Below are 14976 nucleotides of genomic sequence, written 5' to 3'. Positions count from 1 at the left end.
AATTACGATGACATCCATTCCTTTTTCAAGGGTTTCTGCAAGGTTTTATTCAGCATATGTCATTCTGGGTGGTGTGTGTTTGTTTTCCTTGTTTTTATTTCAGTCTTCCTTCCAAACAACTGATGAAAATGAGGCAAATTAGAATATTCCTGCATGTTTTTGGTTTCTTGGGTTGTTAGAACAAATGCTTATGCACTCACCTCTTGTGATTTCTGCATGCACGCTGAGTTGTGTTTACAGGCATGTGTGATGGGAATTAGATTTGTACAGGGAATGCTTTCTAAGAATCTGCTCAGCATTCCCAGTGAAGCACGATAGCACCACACACAGCAGCATGGTGCTCCTCTGCACACTTGCACCATTTGATGGCTCTGATGGTTTGGCAGAGCTCATGATCTCCATCACTGGATCTGGGGGCTTTTTTGCAGACCTTTCTAGCTGCTGTAACGGATGAGGTAGAAAAAATGCTTTGCATAACTGCTGATTCTGTTCATTTCTGATTGGGCCTCATTGAGATCACGAATTTTGTTCTAATAAAGAACCAACTTGAAAGAACAAAGGGCTTAGAGGGGAGGTTAAATGGTGGAAAAATGTAACACAGCTGTGCAGTTTTCAATATTAATGCTATTATCAATCTTGAAAATATTTATTCATTTCAGGATTTTTAGTTTTTATCCTTATGAAACCCTTTGCAAATCAATGTTTTGTTGTTTGACTGCTTTATAGTCCTGTTTATGACATTTTCTCCCTCTTCAATATGGTATATAAAGTGATTCAGAATAATACTGGTGGGCTGACAGATGTCACAAGCCTGTTATTTTGTACCAGTGTCTTGCTACCAACTGAAGATTACTATTAGCTCTCCCATCATCATCTATGATGGAGTTTTATAGCTGAGCAATCTGAGTGTAATCAAGGACTCTGATTAGCAGTGCTGCTAACCATCCTCTCCTGTTCCAGAGGGGTCTTAGAGACAAGTCTGTATGGGAGCATGTCCCCAGCTCGTGGGGTGAGCCTTTCCATGCAGGCATGACTGACTGGTGTGGACAGCATTTCCTCAAGCTCCATCACCCATGTCAGAAACCCAAGCAGTGTCGGGGCCTTCAGTTCTGTCACTGGACCTGGAGGTGGAAACTTGATGGTTTTGCAGCAGAACTATGGGAGGAGGGCATTTTCTGTGGGTAAGGGGCCAAGTTTAGAAGCTCTGGGTGTAGGGATGGAGGTTGTGATGGTTTGGGAGGCTACGAGTGAAATGAGGGTTTGGGTTTGGAGGCACTGAAATGCAGTTGTATGGTAAATGCATGAGGTTGGGATTGTTGCAGACAGAAAGAGCTGCTGCAGGTACGTGGTGCAGCACAGAGCAGGAAGCCTCTGCTGCCATCACTGATGTGTTTTAATTGTTGATTCTTTGCAGACTAAAGAAGATCTCCAAGAAACATCCATTTTTTACCAGAGGATTTCTGAACTTCTATCCTCTATATGGCTTCCAGATGTTATCTGGTGGAGAGCAGAACCGTGCAGTTGCTTCCAAAGCCACCTGTATCCACTTCTTCCTGAAATTCCCTCTGCCCTGCTCAGTTACATCACTACTGTTAATCCTGATCCTCAGGTACTCTATACAAATGCTTGGACTTGATATATTTTTTTCCTCCCTGTGTCCAGTAGAATTTATCCTCCTGTGTTACAGGTGCTTTTGTTTGGTTTAGCTGAGGGCTTAAATCTCTTTGAAAATAAATGCTTGTAAGCAGTGTTGATTTTTCCCACTGATGTGTATGAGATTACAAGGAGGCAGCACTGTCTAACATCAAGTGATTAAAATCGCTTGCCTAGAAGAACATTCACCACCTCATGCTATTCAGAAGTAGAATGATCAACTTTTCACTTCTGTCAGCTTAGCAAGTGCTCCATAAGAGGTATTCAAAGGAATGAACCGTTCCAATAATTCATGTACTTTGGGCTAATTGGAGGAGCTAATTCCTCATTAGATATCGACCGTTGCCATTAGGGCTCTATCCTACACAGTTCAAATATTTGCACTAGGTTTTCAAAGAATCTGTAAATGCTACCTGATTTCTATGCCTTTTGAAGAATTGTTCTACTTTCCCATGACATCATCAGCCTCGAGTTCATAATTTTTTCCCAGTGTTCCCAAATCCTGAAAAAATCAGGAGATGCAATTCTAGGTAATGGTGAAGACTGCAATTCTGGTTCACAACAAATTTTAGTTCTGAAAATAACGTAGCACAAGAACTTCCCAGTAATCCCCAAACCTGATTGAGATTGCTATTACAATGTGAGAATCGATGCCATAAAGCTTAGGAGCTTAGCAGTGCACTTAGCAATTTGCCTAAAGGTTTATCCCACTTCTGTGAAGGGAGAGGAGGCTTAATATTGTTGATTTGCAGTCACTGTAGCTTTCAAGTACAGGCAAGTGCAATAAAGCAAGCTGACGTACTTGTAAAAGATAAATCTGCTGTATACTTGTAAAGCATCATTTAAAACTGGGCTTTTATGCAAATCCCCTATTAGGGGAATTATAAATCATTAGAAGTTGAACAGCAAGATAGCTGGCACTTTCTGGAGGTGGATCTTTGCCTTGATGCCATTGAAAGTGGAAATCAATTTAAAGGCCACGTTCTCTTTCTATGCTCAAATGCTCCGTGCCACCCAGGTTTCCAGAGCTGTGTTATGCTGTGACCACTATGCATCACAGCTGCTTAATAGATGTCTTGCAGTTAAATAGAAAGGCTGCCTTCTCTGAGCAAGGCGCAATGAGCCAGATTGTCAGCAGGCAGCAGCTAACCCTGATGTCTGCCCCGAAGCTTTACAAAGTGCTACCGACTGAGAATGTTCCCCAGCGTCATTAAAATACCACCAGTGTGAGTTCTGTACTGAAAATTCAGTATCGCATTTTTTTTTTTTTAACTTCATTGGTTTGAAGACTTTGTTCGAGGCCTGTGATTATAGGTTTTATTTATTTATTTTGGGGTGATGTATACAGACCTGCATTGATCCAAGTACTGGGTGTCGGAAAAGCAAGCAGCGAATGCCCAGATTGCTTCATGTGAAGCACAAGTGCTCAGGAGCAGAGGAAACAAATGGGTAAGGGAGGAGGAACATCAGGTAGAACTGCTGTCTGCTTGTGTACTGACTAACTGTGTGTGGCTTTACAAGCAATTGGTAGTAGTAATTGTAATTACATTTAAGCACTTTGTTAGAGTGCAAGCCAAGGTCTTGTTTTTAGCCAATTGTTCTAGTGTTTTTCTTCAGTCTGTTCTGAACCTGGAACAGATTGGTTTTTTTCTTGCTGTCTTTCTTTCAGGCTTTCTTATTAATACAGGATATACAGCCTATCAACCTGCAGTAACTGACTTTAGATATGAAGAGTAAACTTACAGAGCATGAAAACCCCAGGTTAGGAATGACATCATCCTCATAGAAGACTTTAACTGTAACATTCCTTGTCAGCAAAAAGAGAACTGTGCCAGAATGACATAGAAATATTTCTTGTTAAGCTTTAGAATGCAAACCTTAACCTTGGGGACACAGGAGATGCATGGCCAGCACTGGTGCTCATGTGCCTCTTCTCATTTGTTTCAGTACTGTGTGCTAGGTTCTATTGTACTCTTCACAGTGTTCTGCATCCTGGGACTCTTGCCCATAAGATGCAGCCCTAACTCCTCCCAGCATATATATATATGTATATATATGTGTGTGTGTGTATATATATGTCTATCTAAGCTCCAAAGAAATGCTTTTGTTGTATTTCCTGGGGATTAGTTTCCTATGTGCTCCTTCTTCAGTTAGTTTCCCTCCTGACTTCCAGCACAAGGGTTGTTTTGACTTCTTTTTTAGACAACAGTTCCAGTTAAAGGCAGGTCTACATGAAGTTCCCTCTGCTTTTCACTGAAGCAAAGCTCCATCATCATCATCATCATCATCATCATCATCATTATTAGTTTATGCAGTTTTGGCTAAGGATGGATAAGAATTCCAGAACTGGATCCAGGGCACCAAATTTGCCTTGGTGTTGCGACTCGATGCTGTGAAAATCTTTACATGGCAGAGGCTGAACTAACAGGAAGTTTGATGTGTGGGTGAGGGCTTCCAAAATGTGCAGCAGCTCTTTCATATGGTATGTCTGTAACACAGATGCAAACTTATGGGATTTTCCTGCTGGCTGGCAAGTTGATGGCACCTGTGTGTTACCAGAAGAGCTCTGCATGTAGGTCCACACAAGACTGAAACAGCAATGTTCTTCGCTACACGGTTGATGAGATTACAAATCACTGTTTCATGCTATGGCACAGGTTCATCACTTGTTACTTTGTGCATTTATGGCACCTAATGTGAACATGGGTAAGTTAGTCTTTGAAGACGGAATGAAAGGCATTTCAGAATGGTATTCCAGATCCACTGATGGTGACAGCGTGCACAAGGTGACCCTTCCAATTCAGGCACTCAGGTTAAATCCTTGCCTGGGATGTTCCAGCTCTCTAAATTGCATGGAAAGAAGAAGGCTGCTTGATGTGAAACTTCAGAGCCAGCAACAAATCTCCCAGGAGATGCAGCAGAGACAATGCTTGTGCAACATTCAAAGCAAGAGTGGAAAACAATCTGACAAACTGAGATGCCTCAACAGATTAAGTCAGGTCATGCAGTGAAACTTTTTGGGTTCTTTACTTTTGCCTAGAAATGAGGATGCCCTTTCCAAACTAAACCTTTCCACTGGTTCCAGAACCTTCTAGAGGAGAAGCTGGAGGGGAAAAAAAAGACGTAGAAAGGATTACTTTCACCTGTCACATTTCCTTCTGCTCCTCTCCATACAATACATCCTGTAGGAAATGTACAGCTCTTAGTTTGTATTTTACCATGAGCCTGGCAAGAAGACCCTGAGCTGTACAGTTTGAATACTGTGACATTGTTTCAGTGCTGAGCATCAGCACTGAACTTGATGCCAAAGCTTCAAGGACTTGATCACTGAGCTGCTGAACAGGGCATTAGAGCACTGGACAGGTGCATGAGGGAGGTAAAGGACCCAGAACAGTACCTCCACATCTGTTTGCCCAAATGAAAGAGTCACTGGGGTGTTGAGACTTGCAGCATGGCACACACTGGCCCCTAAGACCTACACCTCATTCAGGTTGAAGTGGTAAAATAGGAGATCTGTTCATCTTGTCCTTTGTTTTCCAAACTTTGCTTGTGTCTCATCTTGACCTGAGTTGGCATAAGGGTCTGGCTTTTGTCTAAAGCACCTTGAGTCTGCTGTGCAGCCTGATAAAGTCATCTCGATAGCTTTGGTGAGAGCACTTACGTACATCTCGCACGTCATTTGGCTGATGAGTCCATGTGGAGATGAGTCACCTGTGGGTGAGACATCCTGGGGCCTCTTCTATATGCATTTCTATAATTGAATCCCGAGCTACACAGCTGTATCTCAGAGGCTTCATGAGGCAGAAGTGGGGAAGTTGACGTCCTGCTGCTAGCTGAGCCCTGATAGTTTGTCATTGGTATTTGTGAGTAGAAAGCCTTCACCTTTTGATGGAGGAAGGGCTACAGTGACGTGTCTCTGAGCTGATATAGCATGGAAGACATAGCTTGGGGAAGAATAAACCATTATAGTTGTTCACTTTTCCTGAAATTTGGAAGCTCACATTTAAATTGTGGCCATTATCAATTACTGCAGAAGACAGCAGTTTAAAAGAACCATCAAACTAATGTGCGTAGCCATTAGTACTGTGTGTGATGGGCAGAAGAGCTGGAAATGAGTCTCATCCTTTTCTGTGTTCAAGACATCTTTGTTTATTCGAAAGGGAGGTAAGAGGAAGTGAAATGCATCTTCACACTGTCTGCAGTGCAGTCACCAGAACTGCACGTTTTCAGTGACAAACTCCTTAATTAGCCCTCTCTGTCCTCAGCCTTTCTGCTGCCTGGCATCTTCCTGCTGTTCTTGCCTGTCTCCTGCACCGGATCTGGAGCGATCTGAAGTGAGCATGCAGAATGGGGAAGGAAAGGTGTGAAGAAAACAGGCTTTGTGTTAATCTGGGTTGCACAAGAAATACTGCACTGATGCATTTGGATTCAAGACAGTGGAGAGAGCAGAAAGTTTGAGGATCATAGAATGATAGAATGGCTTGGGTTGGAAGGGACCTCAAGGATCATCAAGCTCCAACCCCCTTGCTGCATGCAGGGCCACCAACTTCTACATTTAATACCAGACCAGGCTGCCCAGGGCCCCATCCAACCTGGCCTTGAACACCTCCAGGGATGGACGGGGCATCCACAGCCTCTCTGGGCAGCTGTTCCAGCACCTCACCACTCTCTTGGTATAATAGGATAATGCAGTCTAACTCAAGTGTATGATGTAGAGTGTCACATCAGAAGTAAGCCTGGCCTGTGTGTTAGCGTTGAGGCCTTTGCTAGATTGAGTCTGCTAGTGTGCTTTGCCTGCTGCTGTGGTCAGTGGAGCTGAAAGGAGATGTTATATATGTACAGGATTCACAATCTGACTTTGGAGGTAGTGGAGGATGCAGCATGGTTCTGAGAGGGCTTTAGGTGCTGCCTCAGGGCAGCTGAGCAAGTCTTCGTATTGGAAAACACTTTGTGTGCAAGGAGATGAGATGGTGGAGTACATAAATCCTTCCTACAGTTCCTGTTTTCCTGCTGTGGCTGGGAAGCAATCTAGAAAACTCAGTGCAACTTGAAAGACTCTCTTAGATCATCTGACAGCAAAAGCTATTTCTTTGTTCTCAGAAATGAGAACAGAATACACTGTAAGCAAGAAGAGACATTGGATTTGGTCATACTTCTGTATGACAATTAAAGATTCATGCTTTTGCTGTACACAGCTCCGGTCTTCTCTGAAATGTGCTTATTCTTGTTTCTGCTCAGTATTTTGCTGTGAATTTCCTTCCCGTAACTGTCTGGCTTCATCTTGGTAATGCTGTCTGAAAGAAAGCAGGGGCTCTGGGTTTCTTCTTAATGTTCTTTGAAGAACGATGTGTGTTCAATCCTAGGTATGTTGCAAATTGATTCTCTTTCTACTGTTTTAAGGTAAGAGAAATCAGAAATTGTCCCTCCTCCCCCCAGAGAAGGATAATTTTTGACAAAAATGAAGAATACCCATAATAGGAGGTTGCAGACATGCCCTTCCATTCCTGCTCTTTCTGATAGCAGCAATATGTATGGAGAGGAGGGTATCAGTGCTGTAAGAAACTTCATTTATTACGTTTGGAGGTGGTCATGGAAGTGGCGATGGCAAAGTGATTTGGGGCTTTGAAGCATGTCAAAACCTAGCTCAAAATATCCCAGGGGCTCCTGTAGCTGAGTGTAGGGTACCTTTTCTCCCTGGTGTAATGCCCATACTGTGAGACATGAGATTATTTGAACATTTTGCAGAGTCTTACAGAAGAGGCATTTCTGGGTAAGTGTTGAAGCTGGACTGCCTGTTTACTGTTGTGCACTGTGCACGGGAAGGGAGGCAGGCCAGCACTCAGATGATGCATCAGCTAGACTGGGGGAGACTTTCTGAACTGCTGTGTTTGCACTGAAGCTCTACAGCTCCTGTAATATTGTTGGAGGCATAAAAGAGAGAAACTGGCCCTCAGGTGAAACTGATGCAATTCTCCTGCCTGCCCTGTTTCTCTTTGTACAATATTGAAAGTAGCACCAAAGATGAAAATAGCTTAGAGCTAAATAGTGTCAAAATCACCAAAATTACTTTAGGAGGAGTAAGATCATTCAGCTACGTGGGAAGGGTCACTTGTGCATTATACATCAAATAGTTCTTACAATACTGAGACGAGCTCTGACTCGATGCGATGCTCTGCTAAACACATGGGAAAGCTGCTTTCTTCCTGTGCATTGCATAGGAAGGTGATCTCAGGAATTATCTTCCACTCTCACATTTTGCTGAGACTAGACAAAACAGAGGCTGTCATAATGCAGTCATCTATGCGTATTTCCCTACCCATGGGGAAAAAAAAGGATTTTCTGGGAGATCTAAGACTTTTCAAGCTTCATTTTCTGCTGCTTTGTGAAATCTCATTCAGGTTGGCTGCTAGAAAACAGAGTCTGACAGATCATAGGAACAATCTCCTGTGGGTTCGATTCCCTAATATGTGTGGCCATGTCCCTGTTCTGATGGGGTGGGAGGCCAGCCATCAGCAGCATGCTTGCCTTGCATCACAGCTGATCCACAGCTTGCACTTTGAAACTCTTTAAAGGTCAGCTTTACCTTGGGGTTCCCAGCTTGTATCCTCTGTCTGGGCGATTATAATGAAGGTCTCCATGGAAATATTGGCTGGAGTTGCTTTGACCCATTTATCCCTTTTCTTTCTTGGAAGTTTATAGTCTTAAGGCATGCTTAAGGAACAGCTTGAATAACAAGCAAGACTGGAGTCTTGCTACATATGTGTTTTGAAAGGCTTGTTTCATCCCTCTGTGCTGACTGCACAACGCCAGCATTGCATGCAGGAGCTGGCATCAAGTATTGGAACGAGAGAGGATCTTCCATATCCTTAAACCAGCAGTTTTCTTCTTATTTTCTACAGTGACCAAGTGTAATGTCAACGCTGATGGACAATGAATTGCAGGACGAAATGAGCAAATCATTGAGAGATGTCAAAATGTTCATTTCTGTATAGTTGTGGTGACTGAAATCAGGTGAAAAATGAAATCCCCAGTTCTACTTTTAGGCAAATATCTTATGAAGCACAGCAAGTAAAGAAAGGAGGAAACACAAAAGTCTGATTTAATATTATCCAAATTCATTTTATTTCCCAGTTGTTTTTAAACATTTGTAGGATGAAGCGCTTAATTTCTTTGCCAAGCAATACAAGAAAAAAACCCTCTTGATTACACAAGTAAATTACAGCACTGTAAGTAGCTCATCCTCCAGAATGGACACTTCATGCAGTTGGTCCATTTTCTGTTCACAGTCAGTCTTGTTGAGACCACGTTGAAATAGATATTTTTTTTCTTTTTAAAAGGTTTTGCAGCACGTGAACAAAACTACACGAGGGGACAGATTTTGAAAATCAAAGCAGAGACTTGGAATAGTTCCACTATTTTTTGATTTGCTTCTCCCAAGCCTAATGCCTCCAAAGGGACATTTTTCTCAGTTTTGGGATGAACTGTGCCCAGTGCAGAGACACAGTGCTCTGTGTAAATGCATCTGTATTTCTGGAATGCCTCAAGAGAAGCATAGCTACGAATATCACTTTTTCCCAAACCAGAACTTGACAAACTTGTCTTTCAGAAGCTGTGCTCCTTTCTGGGCTATGGCCTTGCTTATGAGGCATTACAGTCACAGCAAATTCTCATGAGTGACATATCCTTAAACATCCTTAAATTTGCACTTGTACAGGTTGCTTGCTTGGCTGCCCAGAAAATGGATGAGAAACAAAATAAGGTGCTGAGATTGGGAAATGCCACATTTCTTCAGTGCTGTGACCTAAATGCCAGAGCCTTTTGCCTATTCAGGAGTAAATGACATGATAAGACTTACACATATGTGCTATTAATGCTGACATGAACACAGGAAAAAATGTCCTGTTTTGGTTACAGCCATATAGAAAATAATGCAATTCTTTCCCTGTCCTTCAGTATGGTTTGTTTATTAGAGCATTTGCTTTACAAAGCTCTTCTCTGCTGGATTCCCAGTGTGATCGTGGACAATCAAGGTCTCAAGCTGCTGAGCCTGATCCTGCAGTGCTTTTTACACACAGCTCCTGTTCACATTAGTGGGCAATGCCCACACTGCAGGGCCACGGTTTTGGACCCTAGGAAGGCTCAGCCTCTCAAGAAGCAGCTGCAAATTCATGTTCTTGGGATATAATTGTAGCTGGTGATACTGATACAAGAAAGCAAATTATAGGGTAATAGGACTTGGCTAGTAACTCTAATCCATTAATGTACATTCTTAGATATTCTCTAGCCATAGTGATTTTTTCCTGGCTCTTGATTTGAGGGATCACAATGACATACAAGTAAGAGCTACCTTTCATGTGTTTCAGGCAGTGGAGAAGGTGTTTGCAGTGCCAAGTGGATTTTACTGGCAGACTGTTGAAAGTGATGAAAAATGCTTCCCTAATGGCAGTGACACCGAGGTAAAATAAATGAATAGACTGATCACGTTTAGGTGAGCTGGAATATTTCAGTCTTTAGGTTGGGTACAAATACTCAAGGTATTTTTCACTCAAACTTGAATGTATCAACTGAGTCTTTTGTGTCATCAGTATTGATGTACTGATTGCTCTGAGCCACAAAAGATCTGGCTGTGAAATATACAGGTTGAAGAAATTGCTACAAAAAGGAACAAGAGAGAAATTCTGATAAGCCGAAGCTACATGACTGTAAGTCAATGTGCAACACAACTTTCACATCACTTATGCTCCATGTACTGTCTGCCTTAGCTACAGTAACTGTCTGTGTAGGAAAAAAAAATCTATATACGTTAACCCAGAAGAAGAGAAGGTTAAGGTAACTTGAATTAGCTCATCTTTCCCTCTGTTTGGGGACGTACAGGACTTGGACCCGTGTTTGCTGGGTAACTGTGGTAACTCATCTTTTTTAGCTCTTGTGCAGCACCACGTGGCACGTTTGATCTGACAGAGCTCAGTTTCAGTTAGGATTGATTCAGAGAGACGGAGATGTTCTTCCTGAACAACCAGCGAGTTTGACTGGTGACTGAGAGTAGTTAGCATGTACCAGGTTTGCTTCTGGAAGATACCTGAAGGCCACAGTTACTTGTTAAAGGTAGCGAGTGCTTGGCACAGTCAGGAAATACCTGGTGTCTTGTTACAGTTCCTCAGTGTGCCTCAGAAGTGGGTCCATGCAGAACATGGCACAGCAAGGGCAGGATGGTCCGTGGGGAAATGGCATGGCAGGAGGCTAACAGCAAGGCAGGGTGCACTCAGATGTTTCCCAAGAAGGGCAGAGCAGGTCCAGCAGCAGTAATCAGGGTCAGCCAAGAGTCCATAGGGACCAGGCCAAGTAGGAAAGTCAAATCAGCAGGTTAGGATAACAGCCAGAATCGATGATATATGAGGCTGGGCACAGGAAAGCCTGCAACAATGCTCTGAGGCCATAGCCAAGTGCCTGGCTCCAAGCTCAGGGAACCAGGCAGTTGCTGAGGCTTTTCAGTGTTGGACAGCTGCAGTATCAGGACTGGCCTGGAGCCCAGGCAGCTAAACCCTGGGGACTATCAGAGCTGCTACAAAAACGTGCTCCCTTACTGGCTGCTGCGAGCGTTTGGTTAGTATCAGGAGAGCTTGAGCTAGATGAACATAAAGAAAAAGAGCTTTTATTCCTAATTGGTCCGCTTTCTTATGATTTAAGTAAATTTATAACTTCATTTGTCATGATATTATAAGTCCTGTTATGTGTTTATGGGGGAGTAGCATTTCATTTAAAGCGACCAGGAGTGATGAATTCATTTTGCATTCAGTGCAGACATAAAGCTTGCTGCTGGCAATAGCATTGTGTGTCTTTACACTCAGGAGGACCACGCACAGATTTGAGGCCAATACAATCATGCTTGTCTGATCTGCACCTAGACAATTCATTGCCTGCAGCACCACACAGCTTTCTGGTGGAAAGCACGTGCTTTTTGAAGCACTGTTTCTTTTAATAGGGAAATCCAGAGCTCAAAGTTATTTGTTCTCCTTTAGGTTACAGATATTCAGTACATACAACTGTATGTTTTTCTATTTGCCAAGATGAGCTGAATTGGATTCAACTGGCAAAGAAAAGTTCAAAATGTAAATCTGGGGCAGTGTCTGATTTATTTTTTATGTTGATTTTGGCATTTTTGTAGCTATAAAGAAACAACTAGTTGGTCTATTATAATTTAGCCATCTTTCTGTAGTATGCAAAGTTAAACAGCAGGAGTGATGCACTTTATTCTCTGCCCCAGAGAACAGTTTTTTACTAGTGCAGTTTTTTACTAGTAGGTTTGTGTGACAAAAGGCACAATCGTATCAGTAGTAATACATCATCATTATTCAATCACAGCTACCATATTTATTCAATCTGAAGGTAAAAGCCTACTGTGCTGAACTGCATGTAAGCACAGAAGAAAAGCCTCTTCATAGCTCTGATAGTGCAGGCAAGGCATGAGAATTAAAGGTGAGCAGAAGGAATACAGCTGTGTGGTCATTGTGTGCTTGGAAACATTTTGGCTTATTCCTCCACTGTGCTCTTGCTGTTCAGGTTGCCATGGTATTGCTGTTTGAAGCTCTCTCCCGAAGATCCCCAGCTACCCATCACATGTTGCAGCTGGTGCTCAGCTCTGGGCTGGATACCTGTGGACTCCACCTGCTCTGCTCTCAGCGTGATGTGCTGGTCTCTAGCTCAGGTGAGGTCTAGTTTTCCTTCAGAGATTCCACCCTGTGATGGTGCTGAGGGGAAGAATCACCTGGTGCTGTGGACATAGGGAAGAGGGTAACAGATTTCCGAGAGCATCACATCAGTGCTTGTATCTTTCCCCAAAGAAGTGATAGAAAGAAGCAGCACAAGGTCTCATATCTATTCCCAGTGCTGAATATTCCTCAGTTGAATTTTTAGCTCTCAATATATTTTTGTGTCTCAAGCCACTTTCTTTTTTCCTTTGCAGAGGCTTTCCCAGATTCCAGTGCTCTAAGCTCCAGGTTTAGGCTCATGCAAATTAGGTGCACTAAGTTTCCATGGATTTTTCTGGAGGTTTTAGCTGTAGATACTCCAACGTCTCTCCCTCAATTGCCCCCCTTCCAACTCTTCTGGGACTTCAGTCTTAACTTCTTCAGGAGCATGTGCAAAAGGAAACTACTGACCATTCTGTAGCTGACATTTCAGTGATGGCCTATCAGACAATGCATGTCACAATTTGTGACTAGAAGACAGTCTGAGATATGACAGCAAAAAGATGAGGCAAACAAAAACTATATTGGATCCCTGATGTCAAATCCCAAAGCCTTTAACATCAGACACCAGTGTTTTCAAATATTTGCCTGTGCCAAGTCTTCATATTTTTCCATTTGTGAAGTAGAGATAATGAAACCTGTCTCAAAGCGTGTACAGCAGATTATTAGTTGCTAATGGAATATAACCCCAGAACAACAAGCAATTATACTGGCAGCACAATGTAGAGATGGCTTCTGATATACTGTGGCTAGTGCTTTCTTATAAGCCAAAAAGTTCTGAAAGGTTTGCATATGACACCATGGTGAATACAGGCAATCAGTCTCTACTGGGGAAAGTTCTAGGCAGACTGAGGGAGAAACAGGCTTCCTTCTGCTTAGACAGAAGATGAATGCAGACCTGCTTAATTAGAGAGAAATTCTGCAGTCTCCCTACCCTTTTTTACATCTGAAAACCACAGAAGCAGACTGCCTTAAAAATGGGATTGCAGTTGTCTCAGCATTGTGCGTGTAATACATTCATGCTGATAACTGGAGAAATGAAGGAGGGCTACAGAAATGAGTAAGAAAACCATAAAATCACCAGTCATTAAGAGCTGACAGGCAGCAGATCTGCTTCAGTGCTCCCAACTCTTACTGTTATTAACATTTTGTATGAAGAACAATTAATTTCAGCTGAGAACTGCTCTGTGAGTTTGAAGATTGGATTTTTACTCTTAGGTTAAAAACTTTAAAATGATTATTTTAAATATTTTCAGACCATTTCTCCATTCTCTACCTGTTCTGGAGATTTATGTTCTGCCTTCTGATTCTCATGCAGCTAGTGATGTAAATGAATACGTTTAAATGTCAGGGAAGAGAATGACAAGTCTTTCTGCTTTTGTACAGTAAGAACTGGAGAGGAGCCAAACTTGCTCTTTTCTGGGGGTACTTATTGAACCCCAACAGTACTGACAGTGAACATGGAGAAGGGTTTGTCAGAGGTGTAAGGAAGAATTATTGCAGGAAATAAGGAAAGCCACAAATCCTGGAGGGGAAATAAAGCTGGCTTAGCAATATTGGAATACATCTTTATACAACATAGGACAAAATCTTTATTTTATACATGGGGAAATAAACTAGAAAAGATGTATATGGATTTTCAGCTTGTGATCCTCTCCCTAGTTTTCCCATACCTGATGAAAATTACAGAAAGTATTCTTCTTCTCAGGGCCATATTCTTGCCCTGTCTCCCCTTCAGACCCACCAACCTTCCTCATATGAGACAATATACAGCACCACAAGTTAAAGTGCTGGCTTCGAACATATCAGCTGCTGCTTAGTAACTAACCCTATGCACACCCTTACCCATATACAGCAAATATGAAGCATCCCACTCTTTTTTTCTCTAACAGAATCTCTCAGATTTACAGTTGGGTAAAAATGTACAGCTGGTTGCCAGTGTAACACCTGCAGGACAGGTAACCTGTAGGTTACTTTGTCTATGCCCAACTATGACAGATCTGAAAAAAGCACTGGAGTGGAATGAATGACCTTGGGGTGGGCTGTTCCATGTTTTATTTAAATGCATTTGTCTTTCACAGAAAAACTGCCTTCTTCCTATGCTTCAGAGACTGACAAGGTGCTGACATTAGGTGTGAGAAGGCCTAAAGGAGTTAGCACCATGCAGAATATCATTGGGCCATCTGACCCGCAGCTGGCTGGAATGACAGACTGCAGTTCCATCAGTGCCATCTACTGCACGAGCCACACAGAGCTTCTTGTCTACCTGTCCCAGCAGAACAGCTGTGTGCGCAGGGAGCTGTGCCTTTGGTTTGGAGGGAGGGCTGCTGATGCAGCACTGCATGGTGGTATCCTGGATCTGACTTCCAGATGCAACAGAACAAGGTGAGAGTGCTGGCCTGCATGTTTTTTGAGTGATGGTAGCTCTCCCAGGCAAAGCAGTGTGGAGGACAGACAAGCACACAGTTGGCATGCTTTGTCTTTATTGGTCTTCTGCTAAAGGTCTCAAAGAACAAGAGTGAAGGATGGAATCTGTATACTTTTCCAATTTTCACATGGGTTACTACAGTCCGTG

The 14976-nt window shown here is 42.7% G+C and overlaps 1 protein-coding gene across 8 annotated transcripts in view; it reads left to right on the top strand.

The window, feature by feature from the left end:
- DNAAF8 (dynein axonemal assembly factor 8) overlaps window positions 1-14976 on the top strand; it is an 83500-nt gene that overhangs the window by 32276 nt on the left and 36248 nt on the right. For all 8 annotated transcript variants that reach the window (XM_031595298.2, XM_031595295.2, XM_031595299.2 and 5 more), the window contains 4 exons: window positions 1415-1609; window positions 10017-10109; window positions 12214-12358; window positions 14483-14786. In XM_031595298.2, coding sequence (XP_031451158.2) covers window positions 1415-1609; window positions 10017-10109; window positions 12214-12358; window positions 14483-14786 — 737 coding nt within the window. The remainder of the gene's footprint in view (window positions 1-1414; window positions 1610-10016; window positions 10110-12213; window positions 12359-14482; window positions 14787-14976) is intronic.

Source organism: Phasianus colchicus, chromosome 16, assembly GCF_987193195.1.
Source record: "Phasianus colchicus chromosome 16, bPhaCol1.hap1.1, whole genome shotgun sequence".
In the NCBI taxonomy this organism is placed as follows: Eukaryota; Metazoa; Chordata; class Aves; order Galliformes; family Phasianidae; genus Phasianus; species Phasianus colchicus.
Note: the sequence above shows the minus strand (reverse complement) of the source record. Positions and strands in the feature narration are given on the sequence as shown.